The sequence below is a fragment of the Coregonus clupeaformis genome, unplaced genomic scaffold (assembly GCF_020615455.1).
Source record: "Coregonus clupeaformis isolate EN_2021a unplaced genomic scaffold, ASM2061545v1 scaf0639, whole genome shotgun sequence".
NCBI classification, from domain to species: domain Eukaryota; kingdom Metazoa; phylum Chordata; class Actinopteri; order Salmoniformes; family Salmonidae; genus Coregonus; species Coregonus clupeaformis.
In genome coordinates this window covers 120,393-145,170 of record NW_025534094.1, presented here as the reverse complement: position 1 = coordinate 145,170, position 24,778 = coordinate 120,393, and the positions used below count along the sequence as shown (strand labels likewise).

At 45.1% G+C, this 24,778-nt stretch overlaps 1 protein-coding gene across 3 annotated transcripts in view; it reads left to right on the top strand.

Moving 5' to 3' along the window:
• LOC121546628 (coiled-coil domain-containing protein 81-like) overlaps positions 1-24,351 on the top strand; it is a 96,531-nt gene extending 72,180 nt beyond the window's left edge. The window contains exons 1-13 of one of the 3 annotated variants that reach the window (XM_045216204.1): positions 1,532-1,557; positions 6,249-6,402; positions 8,056-8,315; positions 8,575-8,749; positions 9,046-9,163; positions 12,780-12,891; positions 13,191-13,337; positions 15,101-15,208; positions 15,751-15,920; positions 16,161-16,239; positions 20,689-20,915; positions 21,160-21,285; positions 23,952-24,351. In XM_045216204.1, the coding sequence (XP_045072139.1) occupies positions 1,543-1,557; positions 6,249-6,402; positions 8,056-8,315; positions 8,575-8,749; positions 9,046-9,163; positions 12,780-12,891; positions 13,191-13,337; positions 15,101-15,208; positions 15,751-15,920; positions 16,161-16,239; positions 20,689-20,915; positions 21,160-21,285; positions 23,952-24,090 (1,830 nt within the window). In that variant the 5' untranslated portion in view covers positions 1,532-1,542 and the 3' untranslated portion in view covers positions 24,091-24,351. Of the gene's footprint in view, positions 1-1,531; positions 1,558-6,248; positions 6,403-8,055; positions 8,316-8,574; positions 8,750-9,045; positions 9,164-12,779; positions 12,892-13,190; positions 13,338-15,100; positions 15,209-15,750; positions 15,921-16,160; positions 16,240-20,688; positions 20,916-21,159; positions 21,286-23,951 lie in introns of those variants that run through there. The other 2 variants (XM_045216203.1, XM_045216202.1) reach the window with 2 other exon arrangements.
• The last annotated feature ends 427 nt before the right edge of the window (positions 24,352-24,778 follow it).

Sequence of the window (24,778 nt, the reverse complement as noted above, 5' to 3'; positions counted from 1 at the left end):
TATATATACATACATATACATACATATATATACATACATACATATATTTATATATATATATATATATTTATATATATATATATATACATACACACATATATATACATATATATACACATATACATATATATACACATATACATATATATACACACATAGATAGATAGATAGATAGATAGATAGATAGATAGATAGATACCACATGCTCGAACAGAGATGACCTGAGATTTTTTGCCTCCTATGATATTTTGCTTTTCTATGATTATATTATACCCTTTACAGCAGGGGCACATCCGGACAGCTGAGAATATTACTGTCAGATATTGTTCCACCTCTATTAAACAGGAGGCTAAAAATCACAGGACATGTCTATCCTGATGATACAAGTCAGCCGTCCTGAAATGTGTGTTTCTCTTCACATTTCTTCTACACATTCTACATCTCAGAGGCGATGTCTTTCCATAAGCGGGCTTCCTTCACCTTTCAAAGGGGCAGAGCTCCAAATTAAAAATACATTTAAATAATGCCCATATTATTATCTACTCACTTGGAACATGCACACCTCTTGCATTCAGGTGACCACGCATTAGCTTGTAGCCGGTGTTTGGATGACTTCTGTGAATTTCACTTACAATACGGTCTAACTCCTCATCATTCACAGCTGAATAGAGATCTGTCTTTCTGTACAAACAAGAAAAACACAACATCAAGTAATGTTACCTTAAACGTCATATTCTTTCCGAGTGTATGAGAGCAGCAATTCATAAACAGAAAACTCATGAATTTAGTGTAAATACCTTAAACTGTATTGTTGCATGCGCCTCCTGATGGTCCTCTTTGACACACCGAACATCGCTGCAATTTGAACTGCGGGAACTCCACAAAGAAGTTGATGCTCCAGAACTGCACTCGGTATGTCAAACGCCAAACGCCCCGGTCCCTGTGTGTGTTGGGCCTGAAGTGCCCTGGTACCAGAGAAGCGGTGGACAACTTCTTCTAGATTTGCAATCACTCTGTGGTCGATATCTTCGTCGGAAAGTGCGGAAATGACTCCAACAACTTCAATAAGTTCCTCTGCTTTACTAGCTACATGCTCTGGGTCAGCAGGTCCTGCTTCTACATCCTCTGCTAAGTTTAAAATGTCTCTAACCAACTCCCTGGAAAGTTCACGGAGATCCTCCATTGTCTCTATCCAGGTTGGCCTACTCTACTTCAGACCAAAGCAATGGATCAGACTAGATTCGCGTTAGCCCCGCCCACTGACTTTGATGGGTCAGTTTGACAGTTTTAAGTAATTCATGAATCACTGCAATGCAGGATCATGAAATGTAAATGTAAATAGTGAAATAATTATATATGTATTTTACATAAAATTAATCGGTATTTGAATTAATTAATGACACATTTAATAACACATTTATGTATTTAATTCTAATTGTAATTAATTAATGACACATTTAAGTAATTATTTAATGGTGTATTTATTTATTTAATTGTGGCACTTTTAGTCCTCCATACTATCATACTTTCGTGGAGAGACAGATGACCTTGCAAAAGGTGAGAGCACTTCAGAAAGTAGCTATAGCAATAGTCAGTGGTCAGTCAGTTCAGCTAAACCTAGGGTATGGCAAAGTAGGATTTTTTTAGGAGGTTGAAGCACATTTACTGCATTTCATTTAAAAACTCTAAAATGCTAATTGAAGAATAGCAAAAACAAACTAAATGACATCAGACATTAATTATCACCACAATATCAGGTTTGAAGGTCTGTGGAAGGCCATTAATTATCACCGCAATGTCAGGTTTAAAGGTCTGTGGAATGGCCATTAATTATCACAGCAATATCAGGTTTAAAGATCTGTGGAACGGCCATTCATTATCACTGCAATATCAGGTTTAAAGATCTGTGGAATGGCCATTCATTATCACAGCAATATCAGGTTTAAAGGTCTGTGGAACGGCCATTAATTATCACTGCAATATCAGGTTTAAAGGTCTGTGGAACGGCCATTAATTATCACTGCAATATCAGGTTTAAAGGTCTGTGGAACGGCCATTAATTATCACAGCAATATCAGGTTTAAAGGTCTGTGGAACGGCCATTAATTATCACAGCAATATCAGGTTTAAAGGTCTGTGGAACGGCCATTAATTATCACAGCAATATCAGGGTTAAAGGTCTGTGGAACGCCATTAATTATCACTGCAATATCAGGTTTAAAGGTCTCAAGTAAAAGTGAAAGTCACCCAGTAAAATACTACTTGAGTAAAAGTCTAAAATATTTGGTTTTAAATACAGTTAAGTATGAAAAGTAAATGTAATTGCTAAAATATACTTAAGTATCAAAAGTAAAAGTAAAAGTATAACTCATTTTACATTCCTTATATTAAGCAAACCAGAGGGCACCATTTTCTTGTTTTATTATTTTACGGATAGCCAGGGGCACACTCCAACACTCAGACATAATTTACAATTGAAGCATTTGTGTTTAGTGAGTCCGCCAGATCAGAGACAGTTGGGATGACCAGGGATGTTCTCTTAATAAGTGTGTGAATTGGAAAACATTTCTGTCCTGCTAAGCATTCGAAATGTAACTAGTACTTTTGGGTGTCAGGGAAAATGTATGGAGTAAAAAGTACATTATTTTCTTTAGGAATGTAGTGGAGTAAAAGTAAAAGTTGTCAAAAATATGAATAGTAAAGTAAAGTACAGATACCCCCCAAAAACGACTTAAGTACTACTTTTAAGTATTTTTACTTAAGTACTTTACTCCACTGGCATTGAAATAAAAGGCATAGCCTACATCAGACTTACTCACAGTAGGCTTACAATCGACAGGGACGCATGAAGAGAAACTCGACTAAAGAATGACGAAAATCACGAAATACAAAAGGAACATCTACACATGCCTTTCTAAAGGGCGCTAAGGCCACGCCCGTGATTCAGCACCGCTGAATGGACAGCGCCTCGGTACAGGCATTGTGGAGCTCCGTGACGTGGTGATGAATGGACAGCGCCTCGGTACAGGCATTGTGGAGCTCCGTGACGTGGTGATGAATGGACAGCGCCTCGGTACAGGCATTGTGGAGCGCCGTGACGTAGTGATGAATGGACAGCGCCTCGGTACAGGCATTGTGGAGCTCCGTGACGTGGTGATGAATGGACAGCGCCTCTGTCTAGCAGCCAGCTACAGTGCATTCGGAAAGTATTCAGACCCCTTCCCTTTTTCCACATTTTGTTACATTACAGCCTTAATCTAAAATGGATTAGATATTTTTTTCTCATCAGTCTACACACAATACCCCATAGTGACAAAGCAAAAACAGAAATATCTTATTTACATATGAATTCAGAAACTTTGCTATGAGACTCGAAATTGAGCTCAGGTGCATCCTGTTTCCATTGATGATCCTTGAGATGTTTCTACAACTTGATTGGAGTCCACCTGTGGTAAATTAAATTGATTGGACATGATTTGGAAAGGCACACACCTGTCCATATAAGGTCCCACAGTTGACAGTGCATGTCAGAGCAAAAACCAAGCCATGAGGTCGAAGGAATTGTCCGTAGAGCTCCGAGACAGGATTGTGTCTAGGCACAGATCTGGGGAAGGGTACCAAAAAATTTCTGCAGCATTGAAGGTCCCCAAGAACACAGTGGCCTCCATCATTCCTAAATGGAAGAAGTTTGGAACCACCAAGACCAGGAGTGAAGCCACTCCTCAGTAAAATACATATGACAGCCCGCTTGGAGTTTGCCAAAAGGCACCTAAAGGACTCTCAGACCATGAGAAATAAGATTCTCTGGTCTGATGAAACCAAGATTGAACATTTTGGCCTGAATACCAAGCGTCACGTCTGGAGGAAACCTGGCACCATCCCTACGGTGAAGCATGGTGGTGGCAGCATCATGCTGTGGGGATGTTTTTCTGGGAGACTAGTCAGGATCGAGGGAAAGATGAACGGAGCAAAGTTCAGAAAGATCCTTGATGAAAACCTGTTCCAGAGCGCTCAGGACCTCAGACTGGGGCGAAGGTTCACCTTCCAACAGGACAACTACCATAAGTACACAGCCAAGACAACGCAGGAGTGGCTTCGGGACAAGTGACTGAATGTCCTTGAGTGATTCAGCCAGAGCCCTGACTTGAACCCGATCGAACATCTCTGGAGAGACCTAAAAATAGCTGTGCAGTGACGCTCCCCATCCAACCTGACCGAGCTTGAGAGGATCTGCAGAGAAGAATGGGAGAAACTCCCCAAATACAGGTGTGCCAAGCTTCTAGCATCATACCCAAGAAGACTCGAGGCTGTAATCGCTGCCAAAGGTGCTTCAACAAAGTACTGAGTGAAGGGTCTGAATACTTATGTAAATGTAATATTTCAGTTAAAAATATATAAATTGGCAAACATTTCTAAAAACCTGTTTTTGCTTTGTCATTATGGGGTATTGTGTGTGGATTGATGAGGGAAATGTAATCAATTTTAGAATAAGGCTGTAATGTAACAAAATCTGGAACAGGTCCGAATACTTTCCGAATGCACTGAATGTAATTATTTCGTTTGTGGGCAGTTCGAAGTGTTTTGGGCACAGTTAGATAGCCTACAATGCATATATGAAAATCATAACTGGTACGCAGATCTTTAGAAATGGTAGGATCAATTGTAAATTGGCGCTCCACATGAAAAAGGTTTGCCGATCCCCGCTATAGGCTGTATGAAGCCACCCTTGTGGAACGGCGAGGCCTACAGTGTACCATGACAGTGTCATTGTCTCGTGTGCTTCCCACCAACATTGTCTCGTTGCGTTGCATTCAGAGATGTTCCTCATGTGTGCGCCCAGTTCATTTTTGCATTTTCATTCATCGCCAGGGAAGGGAAACTTTCTGCGAATATTGAAACATTGTATCAACAAGGTGGCGCTGAGAATATTGATTGCAACGTAGTAGCCAAAGAAGGGGCCGCTCCCGCATTTTCCCTCCCGTGAACTATTATGTTGCTTAAGCAGTTGGATTATCTGGGTGATTATTATAGTTAAAAAACAACCTTACATCTTCACTATAGCTAAATAAGTTAGCAATATTTAATGACGTTTTGCCAACAAGATGGATCTGTAAAAATATCTCATTTTAATTGAGGAAGATGGACAAGCAAGATTGATAGAGTGAGAGGTGGAAATGCATGATTCCAGAGGCAGGTAGGCTACAGGAAGGGACGATGAAGTAGGTCTACAGCAAGACGTTATGTCAATTATCATTCACTCACTGTATGACAATGTACATTTGTTATAGCCTACAATTGTTATTGTCTTTGAAGCCAATAACAGGACATGTATTTTTGGGAAATGCTCTAAATAGCAAGTTGTTCAGTTGTGTTTATTTTCATAGCAATACATGAAACCAAAATTGCACTAGCCTACAGGGCAAATTAATACAAATATCAATTAGGCCTACAACTATCACAGCCTATATTTTAATAGCAATAAAATAGCTTTTGATTTCGAATGGTCACCAAAAAAACGACGGCTCCCTCACCTCCCAATTCCCAATTCAATTAACCCCTGGCTATCAGATTACAACAAGGCTTACAAGGCCGAGTTCAAATGCCGACATCAATCTCAAAGCAATCGGCGCACTGCCTAAACGGCTGACTGGCAAAGAAAACGGGCACTGTCTCTGCTTTCTGAAAGTGAGAGGAAAAGGGCACAGGGTGCCAGCTGCTCTCTGAGCGATGCCAGTCAGCCAGTAAAGCCAGCCAGTCAGCCAATACGGTAAACAGCTGTTGCATTTTAATTGGGATTGGAATGATTTCAGTCAACTCTTTTTGTTGTTGCTTACTTTAAATTTTTGGTCTCGTATTGTGTGTGTGTGTATTGTGTGTGTGTATTGTGTGAGTGTGTATTGTGTGTGTGTGTATTGTGTGTGTGTGTGTGTGTGTGTGTATTATGTGTGTGTGTGTGTGTATTGTGTGTGGCGACGCCCCTGGTCATAGAGTATGACTATAAACTCTGAAATTGGACTATTTTGCATGTAACATAGATTTGAAGCTGGCAACTATTCTATGGCCTGATTTTCAGTGAGATTAAGACATCTTTCAGCTCTGAGGAAAGTTAGGCTAGGCATTAGGAAAGTGAACATATCATAAATAGTAGAGGCGTTACCATGACGTCCTTCAGCTATAGTCATCATCAGGTCTAGGAGAACTGGTTGAGAACTTGTTGTTTGTGTCTGTCTGTCTGTCTGTCTGTCCAGGGGGTCTACATCCCAGGCCTGGGAACCTTCACCTTCTCTCAGCAGAAGCTGGACGTAGGCAACAAGTTTGTTTTGATCCAGCGACCCGTCTTCCTGCTCTCTGAGAAGCTGTCCCAGTCACACGGGCTCAAGCAGGTCAAACCACTGTCTGCAGGTGAGTGGCGATGGGCCAAGCACACACACACACACACACACACACATGAGTACGCACACAGACACACACACACACACACACACACACACACACAAGACATCTTCTGTCAATGCTGGCACGCTTATGTGAGCGACCGCAGATATCAAGCCTGAGTTGTGTGTCTGTGTGCTATACAATATTGTTCTGATAGCCCGCTGAGCTAAAGCCTAGGCATTAGCTTGGGGAACTAATACAATTCTTCAGGTCCCAGGAAAGCGGTTTCAATGTTAATCATCCCATAAATGTGGTTTGTTTAATGAACCACTTCCAGTATGTTACACTGAGACCAGCAATGTGTCCCATAGAAACAGTATGTTACACTGGTATAATGTGTCCCATAGAAACAGTATGTTACACTGAGACCAGCAATGTGTCCCATAGAAACAGTATGATGAATGGGAATGAATGAGAAAACCCTGTGTGTCTAGATCCAGGTGTTGCTTTTAGCAGGAACAACACAATAACCGTCCGTCCGTTCTAGTCATTGCATTTCCGTGTGTGTGCCTGTGCCATCCATCTGTCCGTCCGTCATCACTGCAGGGGACGTGCCACTGGTCCAGCTCAACTATACAGCCCTGTCTGTGGAGAGCCTGTTGGGAATGGAATAGAGATAGATATCTTGGTGTGTTAATGTGTCTGTCTGTGGAGAGCCTGTTGGGAATGGAATAGAGATAGATATCTTGGTGTGTTAATGTGTCTGTCTGTGGAGAGCCTGTTGGGAATGGAATAGAGATAGATATCTTGGTGTGTTAATGTGTCTGTCTGTGGAGAGCCTGTTAGGAAGGGAATAGAGATAGATATCTTGGTGTGTTAATGTGTCTGTCTGTGGAGAGCCTGTTGGGAATGGAATAGAGATAGATATCTTGGTGTGTTAATGTGTCTGTCTGTGGAGAGCCTGTTGAGAATGGAATAGAGATAGATATCTTGGTGTGTTAATGTGTCTGTCTGTGGAGAGCCTGTTGAGAATGGAATAGAGATAGATATCTTGGTGTTAATGTGTCTGTCTGTGGAGAGCCTGTTGGGAATGGAATAGAGATAGATATCTTGGTGTTAATGTGTCTGTCTGTGGAGAGCCTGTTGGGAATGGAATAGAGATAGATATCTTGGTGTTAATGTGTCTGTCTGTGGAGAGCCTGTTGGGAATGGAATAGAGATAGATATCTTGGTGTTAATGTGTCTGTCTGTGGAGAGCCTGTTGGGAATGGAATAGAGATAGATATCTTGGTGTGTTAATGTGTCTGTCTGTGGAGAGCCTGTTGGGAATGGAATAGAGATAGATATCTTGGTGTTAATGTGTCTGTCTGTGGAGAGCCTGTTGGGAATGGAATAGAGATAGATATCTTGGTGTGTTAATGTGTCTGTCTGTGGAGAGCCTGTTAGGAATGGAATAGAGATAGATATATTGGTGTTAATGTGTCTGTCTGTGGAGAGCCTGATCCATATCCAACCCAGGTTGTCTGTCTATGAACGACTGTGTTAGCCCGCTGAGCTAAAGCCTATAGCTTTAAGTTGGATAACTAACACAACTCTTCAGGTCTCAGACAAGCGGGTTAATCATCACAGGAATCCATTACACTAGCACTAGGAATGTGTGCCATCCATCTGTCATCACAGCAGGGGACGTGCCAGTGGTCCAGCTCAACTTCACAGCCCTGTCTGTGGAGAGCCCGTTTGAGCGTCACGTGGTGGAGGGCTGTGTGAGAGAGACTCTGCTGGTGTTGCTGAGAGCCGTTGCCGCCGGACGCTCAGTCCTCTTCACCGTCCACGCCATCGGAGAGCTGTCGTTCTGCCAGAGCAAAGTCAAGATGAAGTTCTACCACGACTTTGTCACCGCCATGGACGGCAGTGGGAAGCTGCTCCGGGCTCTCTCCAATGTCAGTAGGGTGGATTAGATATGTAATGTAGATAGTGTGTGTGTGGGGGATGGGGATTGGGTGGCGGTAGGGGGTGTGTGTGTGTGTGTGTACAGTATGTGTGTGTTTGTACAGTATGTGTGTGTTTGTGTGTGTTTGTCTGTGTGTGTGTGCGTGCATGCGAGAGACAGAGAGAGAGCAGGTGTGTATGATTGTACAAGTGCATCTGCGTTTGTATTTGTGTTGATGTCAATCCTCCCTACTCCACTCTCTATCCCAGAGACCTGGCACCAGCAACTCTCTCCTGTTTGGGAGAGGATCCAGTATACAGGGACCAGGGACCAGCAACACCATCATCCTCCCTAAGATCTCCTCCGAACAGCGGGGGAAGGACTGGGGAGAGGAGACCCTAGCCCAGGTCCAGACAAACTCAGACAGGAAGGAGGAGAATGGTGGTGAGGGAGAGACAGTGGTGTAATCTGGTCCTCTTAAAACCTTAAGGGTTTTTATGGCCAAATTCAACTGATGGCCTTATTCAATTGCTTTGGATGAATTCAGTGTATATCTTGATCAGATTGAGGGGTTTAAATGGGCATAACGTCTCTGGTGAGAGATATGTGTTGGGCTCACTTGACCTTGATAACCCTGTGTTGGAGACAAAGATAAACTAATATAACATTATCTAGATTTAGGGGCGTATCCCAGAACATATATTTCTCTCCCCTATTGTTATGTTACCATGTGTACCCAGAATCGCCGGTGACTCCGCGGTCCAGATCCAGACACACCCTGGGCCCAGCCAAGGTTAACGGGATCATTCTCACTGATGACCTTGAGCCCAGACCTCCAGCAGAGACCAACACTGACAGGTACTGTAACTGTCGGCCTCACTGCTAACCCCAGCTATTGTCGGCCTCAATGCTAACCCCAGCTATTGTCGGCCTCACTGCTAACCCCAGCTATTGTAGGCCTTACTGCTAACCCCAGCTATTGTCGGCCTCAATGCTAACCCCAGCTATTGTCGGCCTCAATGCTAACCCATGTTATTGTCGGACTCACTGCTAACCCCAGCTATTGTCGGCCTCCCTGCTAACCCCAGCTATTGTTGGTCTCAATGCTATCCCCAGCTATTGTCGCCTCACTGCTAACCTCATCTCCTACTGACCATGGTGAATGAACGAGATCACCACACATAAATAGGCTGCATCCCAAATGGCACCCTATTCCATATGTTATGTAGGGCCCTCGTCAAAAGTAGTGCACTACACAGGGTATAGCGTGCCATTTGGGACATGTCCCAGGATAGTGAGTGACACAAGACCCTGGTTGGTCTCTCCTCTAAACCTGTTAATCCAAGACAGTAACACAAAACCCTGGGTGGTCTCTCCTCTAAACCTGTTAATCCAGGACAGTAACACAAAACCCTGGTTGGTCTCTCCTCTAAAGCTGTTAATCCAGGACAGTAACACAAAACCCTGGTTGCTCTCTCCACTAAACCTGTTAATCCAAGACAGTAACACAAAACCCTGGTTGGTCTCTCCTCTAAACCTGTTAATCCAAGACAGTAACACAAAACCCTGGTTGGTCTCTACTCTTAACCTGTTAATCCAGGACAGTAACACAAAACCCTGGTTGGTCTCTCCTCTAAACCTGTTAATCCAAGACAGTAACACAAAACCCTGCTTGGTCTCTCCTTTAAACCTGTTAATCCAAGACAGTAACACAAAACCCTGCTTGGTCTCTCCTCTAAACCTGTTAATCCAGGACAGTAACACAAAACCCTGGTTGGTCTCTCCTCTAAACCTGTTAATCCAAGACAGTAACATAACACCCTGGTTGGTCTCTCCTTTAAACATGTTAATCCAAGACAGTAACACAAAACCCTGCTTGGTCTCTCCTCTAAACCTGTTAATCCAGGACAGTAACACAAAACCCTGGTTGTTCTCTCCACTAAACCTGTTAATCCAGGACAGTAACACAAAACCCTGGTTGGTCTCTCCTCTAAACCTGTTAATCCAGGACAGTATCACAACACCCTGGTTGGTCTCTCCTCTAAACCTGTTAATCCAGGACAGTATCACAACACCCCACTCCCAGCCTACGGCGGATTGCATAATGTAACAGAAAACCAGTTTGGAAACAAGTGTTTTAATCAGCACTTCTAAGTGCTATCCTCTAGGGATCCAATGTACAGTTGAAGTCAGAAATGTACTTACACCTTAGCCAAATACATTTAAACTCAGTTTTTCACAATTACTGACATTTAATCCTAGTAAAAATTCCCTGTCTTAGCTTTTATCCAAAGCGACTTACAGTCATGTTTGCATACCTTTTTACGTATGGGTGGTACCGGGGATCGAACCCACTACCCTGGCGTTACAAGTGCCATTCACTACCAATTGAGCTACAGAGGACCACCATAATAGTAGATATAATTATTTATTTAAGCTTTTATTTATTTCATCAAATTCCCAGTGGGTCAGAAGTTTACATACACTCAATTAGTATTTGGTAGCATTGCCTTTAAATTGTTTAACTTGGGTCAAACATTTCGGTAGCCTTCCACAAGCTTCCCACAATAAATTGGGTGAATTTTTGCCCATTCCTCCTGACAGAGCTGGTGTAACTGAGTCAGGTTTGTAGGCCTCCTTGCTCACACACGCTTTTTCAGTTCTGCCCTCAAATGTTCTATAGGATTGAGGTCAGGGCTTTGTGATGGCCACTCCAATACCTTGACTTTGTTGTCCTTAAGCCATTTTGCCACAACTTTGGAAGTATGCTTGGGGTCATTATCCATTTGGAAGACCCATTTGCGACCAAGCTTTAACTTCCTGACTAGTGTCTTGAGATGTTGCTTCAATATATCCACATAATTTTCCTTCCTCATGATGCCATCTATTTTGTGAAGTGCACCAGGCCCTCCTGCAGCAAAGCACCCCCACAGCATGATGCTGCCACCCCCGTGCTTCACGGTTGGGATGGTGTTCTTCGGCTTGCAAGCTCCCCCTTTTTCCTCCAAACATAACGATGGTCATTATGGCCAAACAGTTATATTTTTGTTTCATCAGACCAGAGGACATTTCTCCAAAAAGTAAGATCTTTGTCCCATGTATGAACCAGACTTGTGGAGGTCTACAATTCTTTTTCTGAGGTATTGGCTTATTTATTTTGATATTCCCATGATGTCAAGCAAAGAGGCAATGAGTTTGAAGGTAGGCCTTGAAATACATCCACAGGTACACCTCCAATTGACTCAAATGATGTCAATTAGCCTATCAGAAGTTTCTAAAGCCATGACATCATTTCCTGGAATTTTCCAAGCTGTTTAAAGGCACAGTCAACTTAGTGTATGTAAACTTCTGACCCACTGGAATTGTGATACAGTGAATTATAAGTGAAATAATCTGTCTCTAAACAATTGTTGGAAAAATTACTTGTGTCATGCACAAAGTAGATGTCCTAACCGACTTGCCAAAACTATAGTTTGTTAACAAGAAATTTGTGGAGTGGTTGAAAAACGAGTTTTAATGACTCCAACCCAAGTGTATGTAAACTTACGACTTCAACTGTATATCTAGTTGTATATGTTTTTCCCAATAATAAGTTAAATTCAGTGAGTAACCTGGTATGAGACCTGAAGAATTGCATTAGCTCTATGACCCAAAAATAAGTTAAATTCAATGAGTAGCCTTGACTAAGACCTGAAGACTTGTGTTAGCTCTCTGACCCAATACCTAGGCTATGTCCAAATGATCTCTCCTTCCTCCCAAAGTGTGCACTTGTTCACTTCCCTTCACTGATTTGAAAGGAAAAGACTGGTGTAAGAAACATGGTGGAAACTCCCACTAGCCCCATGCCTCCAACTCAATGCTTTTAGATTGATGGGTAGTGAACAAGTTTCGCAGGAGCTATTATTGGAACGCACCCCTGGGCAATCTGCAGGAGTCTAGGAGAGGGTACTTGTGTTACTGTCCTGGGGCAGTAGCTCCATGAATGATGCAGCGCTCCCTGTGTGGGACAGTCCCTCACCTGTCACCACCTGATCATTCAGACAGTGAGCCCTGAGCTGAGGGCCCTGAGGTTTGGCCTGCCCTGTACCCCCACAGCGGCCCCGTGGCCCTGGGCTCTGAAACTAAACCCCTCTGGACGTTCCTCCGTCCATACAGACACTGTCTGCATCCCAAATGGCACCCTATTCCCTATATAGTGCACTACTTTTGGTCAAACGTAGTGCACTATGGGAATAGGGTGCCATTTGGGGTACATAACCAGAAGTATTTTGGTCCCCCAAGACTGCGGTCGAATAGCCCCTGAGCTGAAAGATAACCCAGGACTGCGGTCGAATAGCCCCTGAGCTGAAAGATAATGCAGGACTGTGGTTGAATAGCCCCTGAGCTGAAAGATAACCCAGGACTGCGGTCGAATAGCCCCTGAGCTGAAAGATAACCCAGGACTGCTATCTGTTTCCAACCTGCTGTTCTGTAGGTCCACAGTGTCTATCCTACCACTGCAGGGCGCTGCTCTGAAGCAGGGGAAGGTGAAGAGGGGGGACTCTCACCTGGACGTTCCCTGTGTCGACCACAACCGGGCTGGACAGGTGTGTGTGTGTGTGTGTGTGTGCCGGACACTCTGCTTTTGTGAGTGTGTGTGAGGGGTATAAATCAATCAATCAATTCATCAATCAATCAATAACTGTGTGTTTCCCTATAGGAGTTGTTACCTGTGTATACAGTATAACATCACCTATCCTTCCCTATAGGAGTTGTTACCTGTGTATACAGTATAACATCACCTATCCTTCCCTATAGGAGTTGTTACCTGTGTATATAACATCACCTATCCTTCCCTATAGGAGTTGTTACCTGTGTATATAACATCCCCTATCCTTCCCTATAGGAGTTGTGTTACCTGTGCATGCAGCGTGCCCAGCGTAACATCCCCCATTACCTGGCAGAAGAGAGGCTGAGGGAACAGCAGGAGGAGGAGAGGGTGTTACTGGTCAACGAGCAGCGCAGAGACCAGTGCTACCTGCAGAGGGAGCAGGTGAGGCCAACACCACTCTGATGATGCTCTGACCATGAGATGAGGAACATGTTACATGTTGTCTTTTATTCTGTGTCTTGGAATGATAAATAGACAGAATAGTCCTGGACTACAAACCAATCAATCAATCAATTTTATTTTATATAGCCCTTCTTACATCAGCTAATATCTCGAAGTGCTTTACAGAAACCCAGCCTAAAACCCCAAACAGCTAGTAATGCAGGTGTAGAAGCACGGTGGCTAGGAAAAACTCCCTAGAAAGGCCAAAACCTAGGAAGAAACCTAGAGAGGAACCAGGCTATGAGGGGTGGCCAGTCCTCTTCTGGCTGTGCCGGGTGGAGATTATAACAGAACCATGCCAAGATGTTCAAAAATGTTCATAAGTGACAAGCATGGTCAAATAATAATCAGGAATAAATCTCAGTTGGCTTTTCATAGCCGATCATTAAGAGTTGAAAACAGCAGGTCTGGGACAGGTAGGGGTTCCATAACCGCAGGCAGAACAGTTGAAACTGGAATAGCAGCAAGGCCAGGCGGACTGGGGACAGCAAGGAGTCACCACGGCCGGTAGTCCCGACGTATGGTCCTAGGGCTCAGGTCTCTCAGTTGGCTTTTCATAGCCGATCATTAAGAGTTGAAAACAGCAGGTCTGGGACAGGTAGGGGTTTCGTAACCGCAGGCAGAACAGTTGAAACTGGAATAGCAGCAAGGCCAGGCGGACTGGGGACAGCAAGGTGTCAGCATGCCCGGTAGTCCTGACGTATGGTCCTAGGGCTCAGGTTCTCAGAGAGAAAGAGAGAACGAGAGAATTAGAGAGAGCATACTTAAATTCACACAGGACACTGGATAAGACAGGAGAAGTACTCCAGGTATAACCAACTAACCCCAGCCCCCCGACACATAAACTACTGCAGCATAAATACTGGAGGCTGAGACAGGAGCGGTCCGGAGACACTGTGGCCCCATCCGAAGAAACCCCCGGACAGGGCCAAACAGGAAGGATATAACCCCACCCACTCTGCCAAAGCACAGCCCCCGCACCACCAGAGGGATATCCTCAACCACCAACTTACAATCCTGAGACAAGGCCGAGTATAGCCCACAGAGGTCTCCACCACAGCACAAACCAAGGGGGAAAGTCTGCATTTGTACTTCTGTTTTAGTCCTGCAGTCAGATTAAACTCAGTAGTCAGATTAAACTCAGTAGTCAGATTAAACTCAGTAGTGAGGTGACACTGAGCCTGTGTGTGGTCCCTCTGTGTGTGTGTGTGTGTGTGTGTGTGTGTGTATCTGTGATGTGGTGTGGTGGTGTGTGTATCTGTGATGTGGTGTGTGTGTGTGTGTATCTGTGATGTGGTGTGGTGGTGTGTGTTTCTGTGATGTGGTGTGGTGGTGTGTGTATCTGTGATGTGGTGTGGTGGTGTGTGTATCTGTGATGTGGTGTGGTGGTGTGTGTATCTGTGATGTGGTGTTGTGGTGTGTGTATCTGTGATATGGTGTGGTGGTGTGTGTATCTGTGATATGGTGTGGTGGTGTGTGTATCTGTGATGTGGTGTGGTGGTGTGTGTATCTGTGATATGGTGTGGTGGTGTGTGTATCTGTGATGTGGTGTGTGTGTGTATCTGTGATGTGGTGTGGTGGTGTGTGTATCTGTGATGTGGTGTGTGTGTGTATCTGTGATATGGTGTGGTGGTGTGTGTATCTGTGATGTGGTGTGTGTGTGTATCTGTGATGTGGTGTGTGTGTGTGTGTGTGTGTGTTAGGCGGACCGTCTGGAGAAACGTGAGAACAACCAGAAGGTGGCAGCGTTCAACCTGGGAGTGTCTGAAGCCATGAAGGAGAAGAAGGTTGCTTGCTCCTCCCACTTCCATGTGAGCCCAGGCCTTGTCCAATCAGCACACTGTTCCTCAGGGGGTTTAAATATTCTAGAGTTCAAATGGTTCACGGCTTTTCAGTTGCTGCATTTAGCATGCAGAGGTCTATGCACAGTTGCTACACTTAGCCAATGGTCTAAAGCAGGGCTGCCCAACCCTCTTCCTGGAGATCTACTGTCCTGTAGGTTTTCAGTCCAACCCTAATTTAGCATATCTGATTCAGCTAGTTAAGGTCTTGTTGAGCAGCTAATAAGTAGAATCAGGTGTGTTAAATTAGGGTTGAACTGAAAACCCACAGGACGGTAGATCTCCAGGAAGAGGGTTGGACTGAAAACCCACAGGACGGTAGATCTCCAGGAAGAGGGTTGGACTGAAAACCCACAGGACGGTAGATGTACAGGAAGAGGGTTGGACTGAAAACCCACAGGACGGTAGATGTACAGGAAGAGGGTTGGGCAGCCCTGGTGTAAACTAATCAATTAATGATGTTGTGATGATGTTGAACCCCCCCACTCACACACACCTCCTCCCCCCCACAGGGTTCGTACATCTTCGGGGGCCGTCCCCTCACCCCTCCCAGGGTCCATAAGCAGCGCGGCTACATGAAGGATCTGCGGGCCCAGGCGGAGTGGAGGGAGGACCAGGTCAGCATGACTCAGCAGGATCAGGAGCTCATCGACCTGCTACACCAGGTCCAGCTGGCACAGGAGTAGGTGATGGCACCCCATTCCCTGTGTAGTGCACTACTCTGTTTTCTCCAGGGCTCTTCAGTGCACTATAAAGGGAGTAGGGTGCCACATCAATATGTTTGTCTAAGAGGAAGTGCACTTGTTGCCATGCAGCCATGTAAACAGGCCTGTGGTCTCTGCTGTACATACAGAAGGCTGTGGTCATTGTACAGCCTATTGCTCAGTTTCTACAGTGTGTGAATAGCTGTTGTGTGTCACAGAATCACCTTGCATAAGTCCCAGCAACTCCACCTGAAACAGAAGAACACTAGCTGCTACAAGAAAGCCCTGGATATACAGGTAAGAGGCTATACTACAATATATTCTATAGCATACCTACCAGACCATACCTACCAGACCAGACCTACCAGACCAGACCAGACCTACCAGACCATACCTACCAGACCATACCTACCAGACCAGACCTACCAGACCTACCAGACCAGACCAGACCTACCAGACCATACCTACCAGACCAGACCTACCAGACCCTACCTACCAGATCTACCAGACCAGACCTAACAGACCCTACCTACCAGACCTACCAGACCAGACCTACCAGACCATACCTACCAGACCCTACCTACCAGACCTACCACACCAGACCTAACAGACCCTACCTACCAGACCTACCAGACCAGACCTACCAGACCAGACATAACAGACCCTACCAGACCAGACCTACCAGATCAGACCCACCAGACCAGACTTACCAGACCATACTTACCAGACCTACCAGACCAGACCATACCTACAAGACCATACCTACCAGACCAGACCTACCAGACCTACCAGACCATACCTACCAGACCATACCTACCAGACCAGACCTACCAGACCAGACCTACCAGACCAGACCTAACAGAACCTACCAGACCAGACCTACCAGACCAGACCTACCAGACCTACCATACCTACCAGGCCAGACCAACCAGACCAGACCTACCAGACCAGACCTACCAGACTATACCTACCATACCAGACCAGACCTACCAGACCATACCTACCAGACCAGACCTACCATACCAGACCTACCAGACCCTACCTACCAGACCTACCAGACCAGACCTACCAAACCAGACCTACCAGACCACACCTACCATACCATACCTACCAGAACAGACCACACCTACCAGACCATACCTATCAAAACAGACCTACCAGACCACACCTACCATACCAGACCTACCAGACCAGACCTACCAGACCTAACAGATCAGGGAGGGGAGGGGAGACAGATGGAGAGGTTTAAGATAAAGAAGGGAAGAGATAGAGAGGGAGGGAAAGAGGAAGGAGAAATGGGGAGGAAGAGGAGGTAAAATGCATGGTAAAGAAGGATAGTCGAGCTAGACATGAACTACATAAAGACGAACAACAGAGAGATAAAGGAGAAGAGGAGGAACAACATGCAGAACAGCTCCTCTGTGGTGTCTATTTCTAATCCAGGTTGAACAGTAGTCCAGCTCCTCTGTGGTGTCTATTTCTAGTCCAGGTTGAACAGTAGTCCAGCTCCTCTGTGGTGTCTATTTCTAGTCCAGGATGAACAGTAGTCCAGCTCCTCTGTGGTGTCTATTTCTAGTCCAGGTTGAACAGTAGTCCAGCTCCTCTGTGGTGTCTATTTCTAGTCCAGGTTGAACAGTAGTCCAGCTCCTCTGTGGTGTCTATGTCTAGTCCAGGTTGAACAGTAGTCCAGCTCCTCTGTGGTGTCTATTTCTAGTCCAGGTTGAACAGTAGTCCAGCTCCTCTGTGGTGTCTATTTCTAGTCCAGGTTGAACAGTAGTCCAGCTCCTCTGTGGTGTCTATTTCTAGTCCAGGTTGAACAGTAGTCCAGCTGTCACGGAATCTGCCGAGGCTGCTCCTCCTCCTTGCTCGGGCAGGTTTCGGCGGTCGTCGTCCCCGGAGTACTAGCTGCCACCGTTGTATGTTTCTATGTTCGTTTGCTTTTGTCTGATTGTTGTACACCTGTGGTTAGTTAGCGTTGATTATGTGTCCTATAAGTTCTCGTTTTGTTAGTCATGTGTTGTGTGTTATTGAGCGTCCTGTCTACGTGTCGGTATTGGTTTTCCCTCCTTGTGTGTTAGGAGAGGTTTTCGCACTTTGTGTGCGCTTATGTATTTTTCCTGTTTGTTTACGCCTGTGTGCGTATCGCTCGTCTCCGGGCACTTTTGCTCGTATTTAATCACTAAAGACTGTTGTACGAAGCTTCTGTGTCCTGCGCCTGATTCCCGCACCTTCCACATCCAGCACACCTTGACACCAGCTCCTCTGTGGTGTCTATTTCTAGTCCAGGTTGAACAGTAGTCCAGCTCGTCTGTGGTGTCTATGTCTAGTCCAGGTTGAACAGTAGTCCAGCTCCTCTGTGGTGTCTATTTCTAGTCCAGTTTGAACAGTAGTCCAGCTCCTCTGTGGTGTCTATGTCTAATCCAGGTTGAACAGTAGTCCAGCTCCTCTGTGGTGTCTATTTCTAGTCCAGGTTGAACAGTAGTCCAGCTCCTCTGTGGTGTCTATTTCTAGTCCAGGTTGAACAGTAGTCCAGCTCCTCTGTGGTGTATATTTCTAGTCCAGGTTGAACAGTAGTCCAGCTCCTCTGTGGTGTCTATGTCTAGTCCAGGTTGAACAGTAGTCCAGCTCCTCTGTGGTGTCTATGTCTAGTCCAGGTTGAACAGTAGTCCAGCTCCTCTGTGGTGTCTATTTCTAGTCCAGGTTGAACAGTAGTCCAGCTCCTCTGTGGTGTCTATGTCTAGTCCAGGTTGAACAGTAGTCAAGCTCCTCTGTGATATCTTTTTCTAGTCCAGGTTGAACAGTAGTCCAGCTCCTCTGTGGTGTCTATATCTAATCCAGGTTGAACAGTACTCCAGCTCCTCTGTGGTGTCTATTTCTAGTCCAGGTTGAACAGTAGTCCAGCTCCTCTGTGGTGTCTATGTCTAATCCAGGTTGAACAGTAGTCCAGCTCCTCTGTGGTGTCTATTTCTAGTCCAGGTTGAATAGTAGTCTAGCTCCTCTGTGGTGTCTATTTCTAGTCCAGGTTGAACAGTAGTCCAGCTCCTCTGTGGTGTCTATGTCTAATCCAGGTTGAACAGTAGTCCATCTCCTCTGTGGTGTCTATTTCTAGTCCAGGTTGAACAGTAGTCCAGCTCCTCTGTGGTGTCTATGTCTAGTCCAGGATGAACAGTAGTCCAGCTCCTCTGTGGTGTCTATGTCTAGTCCAGGTTGAACAGTAGTCCAGCTCCTCTGTGGTGTCTATGTCTAGTCCAGGTTGAACAGTAGTCCAGCTCCTCTGTGGTGTCTATTTCTAGTCCAGGTTGAACAGTAGTCAAGCTCCTCTGTGGTGTCTATTTCTAGTCCAGGTTGAACAGTAGTCAAGCTCCTCTGTGGTGTCTATTTCTAGTCCAGGTTGAACAGTAATCCAGCTCCTCTGTGGTGTCTATGTCTAGTCCAGGTTGAACAGTAGTCCAGCTCCTCTGTGGTGTCTATTTCTAGTCCAGGTTGAACAGTAGTCAAGCTCCTCTGTGGTGTCTATTTCTAGTCCAGGTTGAACAGTAGTCCAGCTCCTCTGTGGTGTCTATTTCTAGTCCAGGTTGAACAGTAGTCCAGCTCCTCTGTGGTGTCTATGTCTAGTCCAGGTTGAACAGTAGTCCAGCTCCTCTGTGGTGTCTATTTCTAGTCCAGGTTGAACAGTAGTCCAGCTCCTCTGTGGTGTCTATTTCTAGTCCAGGTTGAGCAGTAATCCAGCTCGTCTGTGGTGTCTATTTCTAGTCCAGGATGAACAGTAGTCCAGCTCGTCTGTGGTGTCTATTTCTAGTCCAGGTTGAACAGTAGTCCAGCTCCTCTGTGGTGTCTATTTCTAGTCCAGGTTGAACAGTAGTCCAGCTCATCTGTGGTGTCTATTTCTAGTCCAGGTTGAACAGTAGTCCAGCTCCTCTGTGGTGTCTATGTCTAATCCAGGTTGAATAGTAGTCCAGCTCCTCTGTGGTGTCTATTTCTAGTCCAGGTTGAACAGTAGTCAAGCTCCTCTGTGGTATCTTTTTCTAGTCCAGGTTGAACAGTAGTCCAGCTCCTCTGTGGTGTCTATATCTAATCCAGGTTGAACAGTACTCCAGCTCCTCTGTGGTGTCTATTTCTAGTCCAGGTTGAACAGTAGTCCAGCTCCTCTGTGGTGTCTATGTCTAGTCCAGGTTGAACAGTAGTCCAGCTCCTCTGTGGTGTCTATGTCTAGTCCAGGTTGAACAGTAGTCCAGCTCCTCTGTGGTGTCTATGTGTAGTCCAGGTTGAACAGTAGTCCAGCTCCTCTGTGGTGTCTATGTCTAGTCCAGGTTGAACAGTAGTCCAGCTCCTCTGTGGTGTCTATGTCTAGTCCAGGTTGAACAGTAGTCCAGCTCCTCTGTGGTGTCTATGTCTAGTCCAGGTTGAACAGTAGTCCAGCTCCTCTGTGGTGTCTATGTCTAGTCCAGGTTGAACAGTAGTCCAGCTCCTCTGTGGTGTCTATTTCTAGTCCAGGTTGAGTAGAAAACAATCCCAGCACACTGGTGATCTTCATGCTCTGCTAATCTAATGGATCTTAACCGAGAACAGGGAGGCATAGTTGAGATGAAAGGAGAGATTCCAGTCGTTTTAGATGACAGATGAGTTTCCAGTAGTTGTGAGCTCCTCCGTGATTGTGATCTTCACCCAGGTTGAGTAGAAAGGTAATCTGATGATCTTGATGCTCCACAAATCTAACTGATGTTATTTAACTAACGTATCTACCAGGTGGAGTGCCAGGGCACGGGCCTCCCAGCGTGCCAGCCCGACTCGGACGGCCCTGTGTTCGGCCAGCTGGACTGTACCCCTGCTGGGCTGTCAGAGCAGAGGCAGCGGGCGGAGAAGGTCTACCAGGAACAGCTGACCACGGCTAATAACAAGAGAAAAGAGCAGCTCCTTAACCGCTGCACCAAACAGAAGAACGAGAGAGAGATGCTCAACAGGAACAGGAAGGAGTGAGTGGAAGGGGGAAGGCAGGGGGGAGAGAGGTGTGGGGAAAGGGAGAGAGAGGGAGTAATGGAGAGAAGGGGGAGTGGGGAGGGTGAAATTCTCCACTTGAAATTCAGAAAGTGAGTGAATAAAATGAGAATGCAGAAAAAAGTGTTATGTGCAATGGTTAAAGGTTAAAGGCCATTTTATATGAGATGTCTTTTACATATGTTCTGTTTCTATATTTCTCCTCCCTCTCTCTCCTGGCAGACTGATAAACGACCATATCAACCGCTTTGAGAAGCTGCATAACCTGCGGGCCTCGCTGGAGGAGACCTGGAGACACAGCGCTGACCTGAAACGCCACCGAGACCGAGAGGAGAAGGAATTCATCAGGTAATGTACTCAAATCCCAACCTGGGTTAGCTCTAACCCTTCTATGTTTACAGATCTGGAAGTGGACACAATATGGTGGAAGCTTTCCCACTACACTGTTTATACCTATCCAGACCCTTCAGATACACCACTACACTGTTTATATCTATCCAGACCCTTCAGATACACCACTACACTGTTTATATCTATCCAGACCCTTCAGATATACCACTACACTGTTTATATCTATCCAGACCCTTCAGATATACCACTACACTGTTTATATCTATCCAGACCCTTCATATCACCACTACACTGTTTATACCTATCCAGACCCTTCAGATACACCACTACACTGTTTATACCTATCCAGACCCTTCAGATACACCACTACACTGTTTATACCTATCCAGACCCTTCAGATACACCACTACACTGTTTATATCTATCCAGACCCTTCAGATACACCACTACACTGTTTATACCTATCCAGACCCTTCAGATACACCACTACACTGTTTATATATATCCAGACCCTTCAGATACACCACTACACTGTTTATATCTATCCAGAGCCTTCAGATCACCACTACACTGTTTATACCTATCCAGACCCTTCAGATACACCACTACACTGTTTATATCTATCAAGACCCTTCAGATATACCACTACACTGTTTAGACAGACCCTTCAGATACACCACTACACTGTTTAGACAGACCCTTCAGATATACCACTACACTGTTTATACCTATCCAGACCCTTCAGATACACCACTACACTGTTTAGACAGACCCTTCAGATACACCACTACACTGTTTATATCTATCCAGACCCTTCAGATACACCACTACACTGTTTAGACAGACCCTTCAGATACACCACTACACTGTTTAGACAGACCCTTCAGATACACCACTACACTGTTTAGACAGACCCTTCAGATACACCACTACACTGTTTATATCTATCCAGACCCTTCAGATACACCACTACACTGTTTATATCTATCCAGACCCTTCAGATACACCACTACACTGTTTAGACAGACCCTTCAGACATGCTAGCATCTGGGGTTAGGGTCAAGAGGGAGAAAAGGGTAGTGATTTGGGACCGGCTGATTGAGTCGATCACTATCATGATAGCATTCGGAATGTATTCAGACCCTTTTATTTTTCAAAATTTTTTTACGTTACAGCCTTATTCTAAAATGGATTAAATTGTTTTCCCCCCTCATCAATCCACACAATACCCCATAATGACAAAGCAAAAACAGTTTTTTTTAATTTTTTGCAACTTTCTTTAAAAAAAACTCATCACTATCACATTTACATAAGTATTCAGACCCTTTACTCAATACTTTGTTGCAGCAATTTTGGCAGCGATTACAGCCACGAGTCTTCTTGGGTATGACGCTACAAGCTTGGCACACCTGTATTTGGGAGTTTCTCCCATTCTTCTCTGCAGATCCTCTCAAGCTCTGTCAGGTTGGATGGGGAGCATCGCTGGACAGCTATTTTCAGGTCTCTCCAGAGATGTTTGATCGGGTTCAAGTCCAGGCTCTGGCTGGGCCACTCAAGGACATTCAGAGACTTGTCCCGAAGCCACTCCTGCGTTGTCTTGGCTGTGTGCTTAGGGTCGTTGTCCTGTTGGAAGGTGAACCTTCACCCCAGTCGGAGGTCCTGTGCGCTCTGGAGCAGGTTTTTATCAAGGATCTCTCTGTACTTTGCTCTGTTCATCTTTCCCTCGATCCTGACTAGTCTCCCAGTCCCTCCTGCTGAAAAACATCCCCACAGCATGATGCTGCCACCACCATGCTTCACAGTAGGGATGGTGCCAGGGTTCCTCCAGATGTGACGCTTGGCATTCAGGCCAAAGAGTTCAATCTTGGTTTTCATCAGACCAGAGAATCTTGTTTCTCATGGTCTGAGAGTCCTTTCGGTGACTTTTGGCAAACTCCAAGCGGGCTGTCATGTGCCTTTTACTGAGGAGTGGCTTCCGTCCTTCTGGAAGGTTCTCCCATCTCTACATTGGAACTCTGGAGCTCTGTCAGAGTGACCATCGGGTTCTTGGTCACCTCCCTGACCAAGGCCCTTCTCCCCCGATTGCTGAGTTTGGCCGGGAAGCCAGCTCTAGGAAGAGTCTTGGTGGTTCCAAACTTCTTCCATTTAAGAATGATGGAGGCCACTGTGTTCTTGGGGACCTTCAATGCTGCAGACATTTTTTGGTCGCCTCCCCAGATCTGTGCCTCAACACAATCCTGTCTCGGAGCTCTCAACTGTGGGACCTTATATAGACAGGTGTGTGCCTTTCCAAATCATGTCCAATCAATTGAACACAGGTGGACTCCAATCAAGTTGTAGAAACATCTCAAGGATGATCAATGGAAACAGGATGCACCTGAGCTCAATTTCAAGTCTCATAGCAAGGGGTCTGAATGCTTCTGTAAGTAAGGTATTTCAGTTTTTTGCTAAAATTTCTAAAAACCTATTTTCACTTTGTCATTATGGGGTATTGTGTGTAGATTGATGAGGGAAAAAATAATTTAATCCATTTTAGAATAAGGCTGTAACGTAACAACATTTGGAAAAAGTCAAGGGGTCTGAATACTTTCCGAATGCACTGTAGTTGACATCTGCTGTCTGTACCACCACATTCTGATGTTGATCTCTAATGTCTCTGTCAGGTCTGGGAGCAGTCTGCTGATTGACCAGTGTGAGCAGTACCGCCGCTGTTACCAGTGCAAGAGGAAGACAGAGAACTGTGGAGAGACAAACATCTGGAAAAAGTCTCACTACATCCCTGGCTCTCGCCTCATGGTGTAGACCGCTGCAACCTGGTCTCAGAGCAAACGTATTATAATCCATGCCACTCCATTTAGTATGATATGTTACTTTACGTTAGGTTACATTACATTGGCCTACCAACGTAATAGTGGTCGTACAATATAATACGAATAGTAGGACGTATAGTATCCTACGTCTTGGTCGCACCAGTTTCCTTTGCCCCGTTTAGTATGATATATTACATTTGACTGCTTTAGCATAACCTGCTACATTAGGTTAGGGGTTAAGGTGAGGGTTAGGAGTTAGATTAAAGGGTTAAGGTTAGGATTAGGGTTAGGGGAAGGGATAGCTAACATGTTAAGTAGTTGCAAAGTAGCAAAAAAGTAGTAAGTCGTTGCAAAGTTACTAATTAACTCAAATGCTAAAGTTGTCCGTGATTAGATTCAAACACGCAACCTTTGGGTTGCTAGACATTTGCGTTGCCTTAAGTAACCTACTGTCATACCAAACATAACGTATGCCAATTTAATGTATGTCACGATCGTCGTTACAGGAAGCGGACCAAAGCGCAGCGTGTTGCACGAACATGATGCTTTATTTAATTAAAGCGAAACACGAAACAACAAAACAAATAACGATTCGTGAAGTCCACAGTGACAATGACTGACTAGGAACAAAAACCCACAAACACAAGGTGAAAACAGACAGTTTAAATATGGCTCCCAAT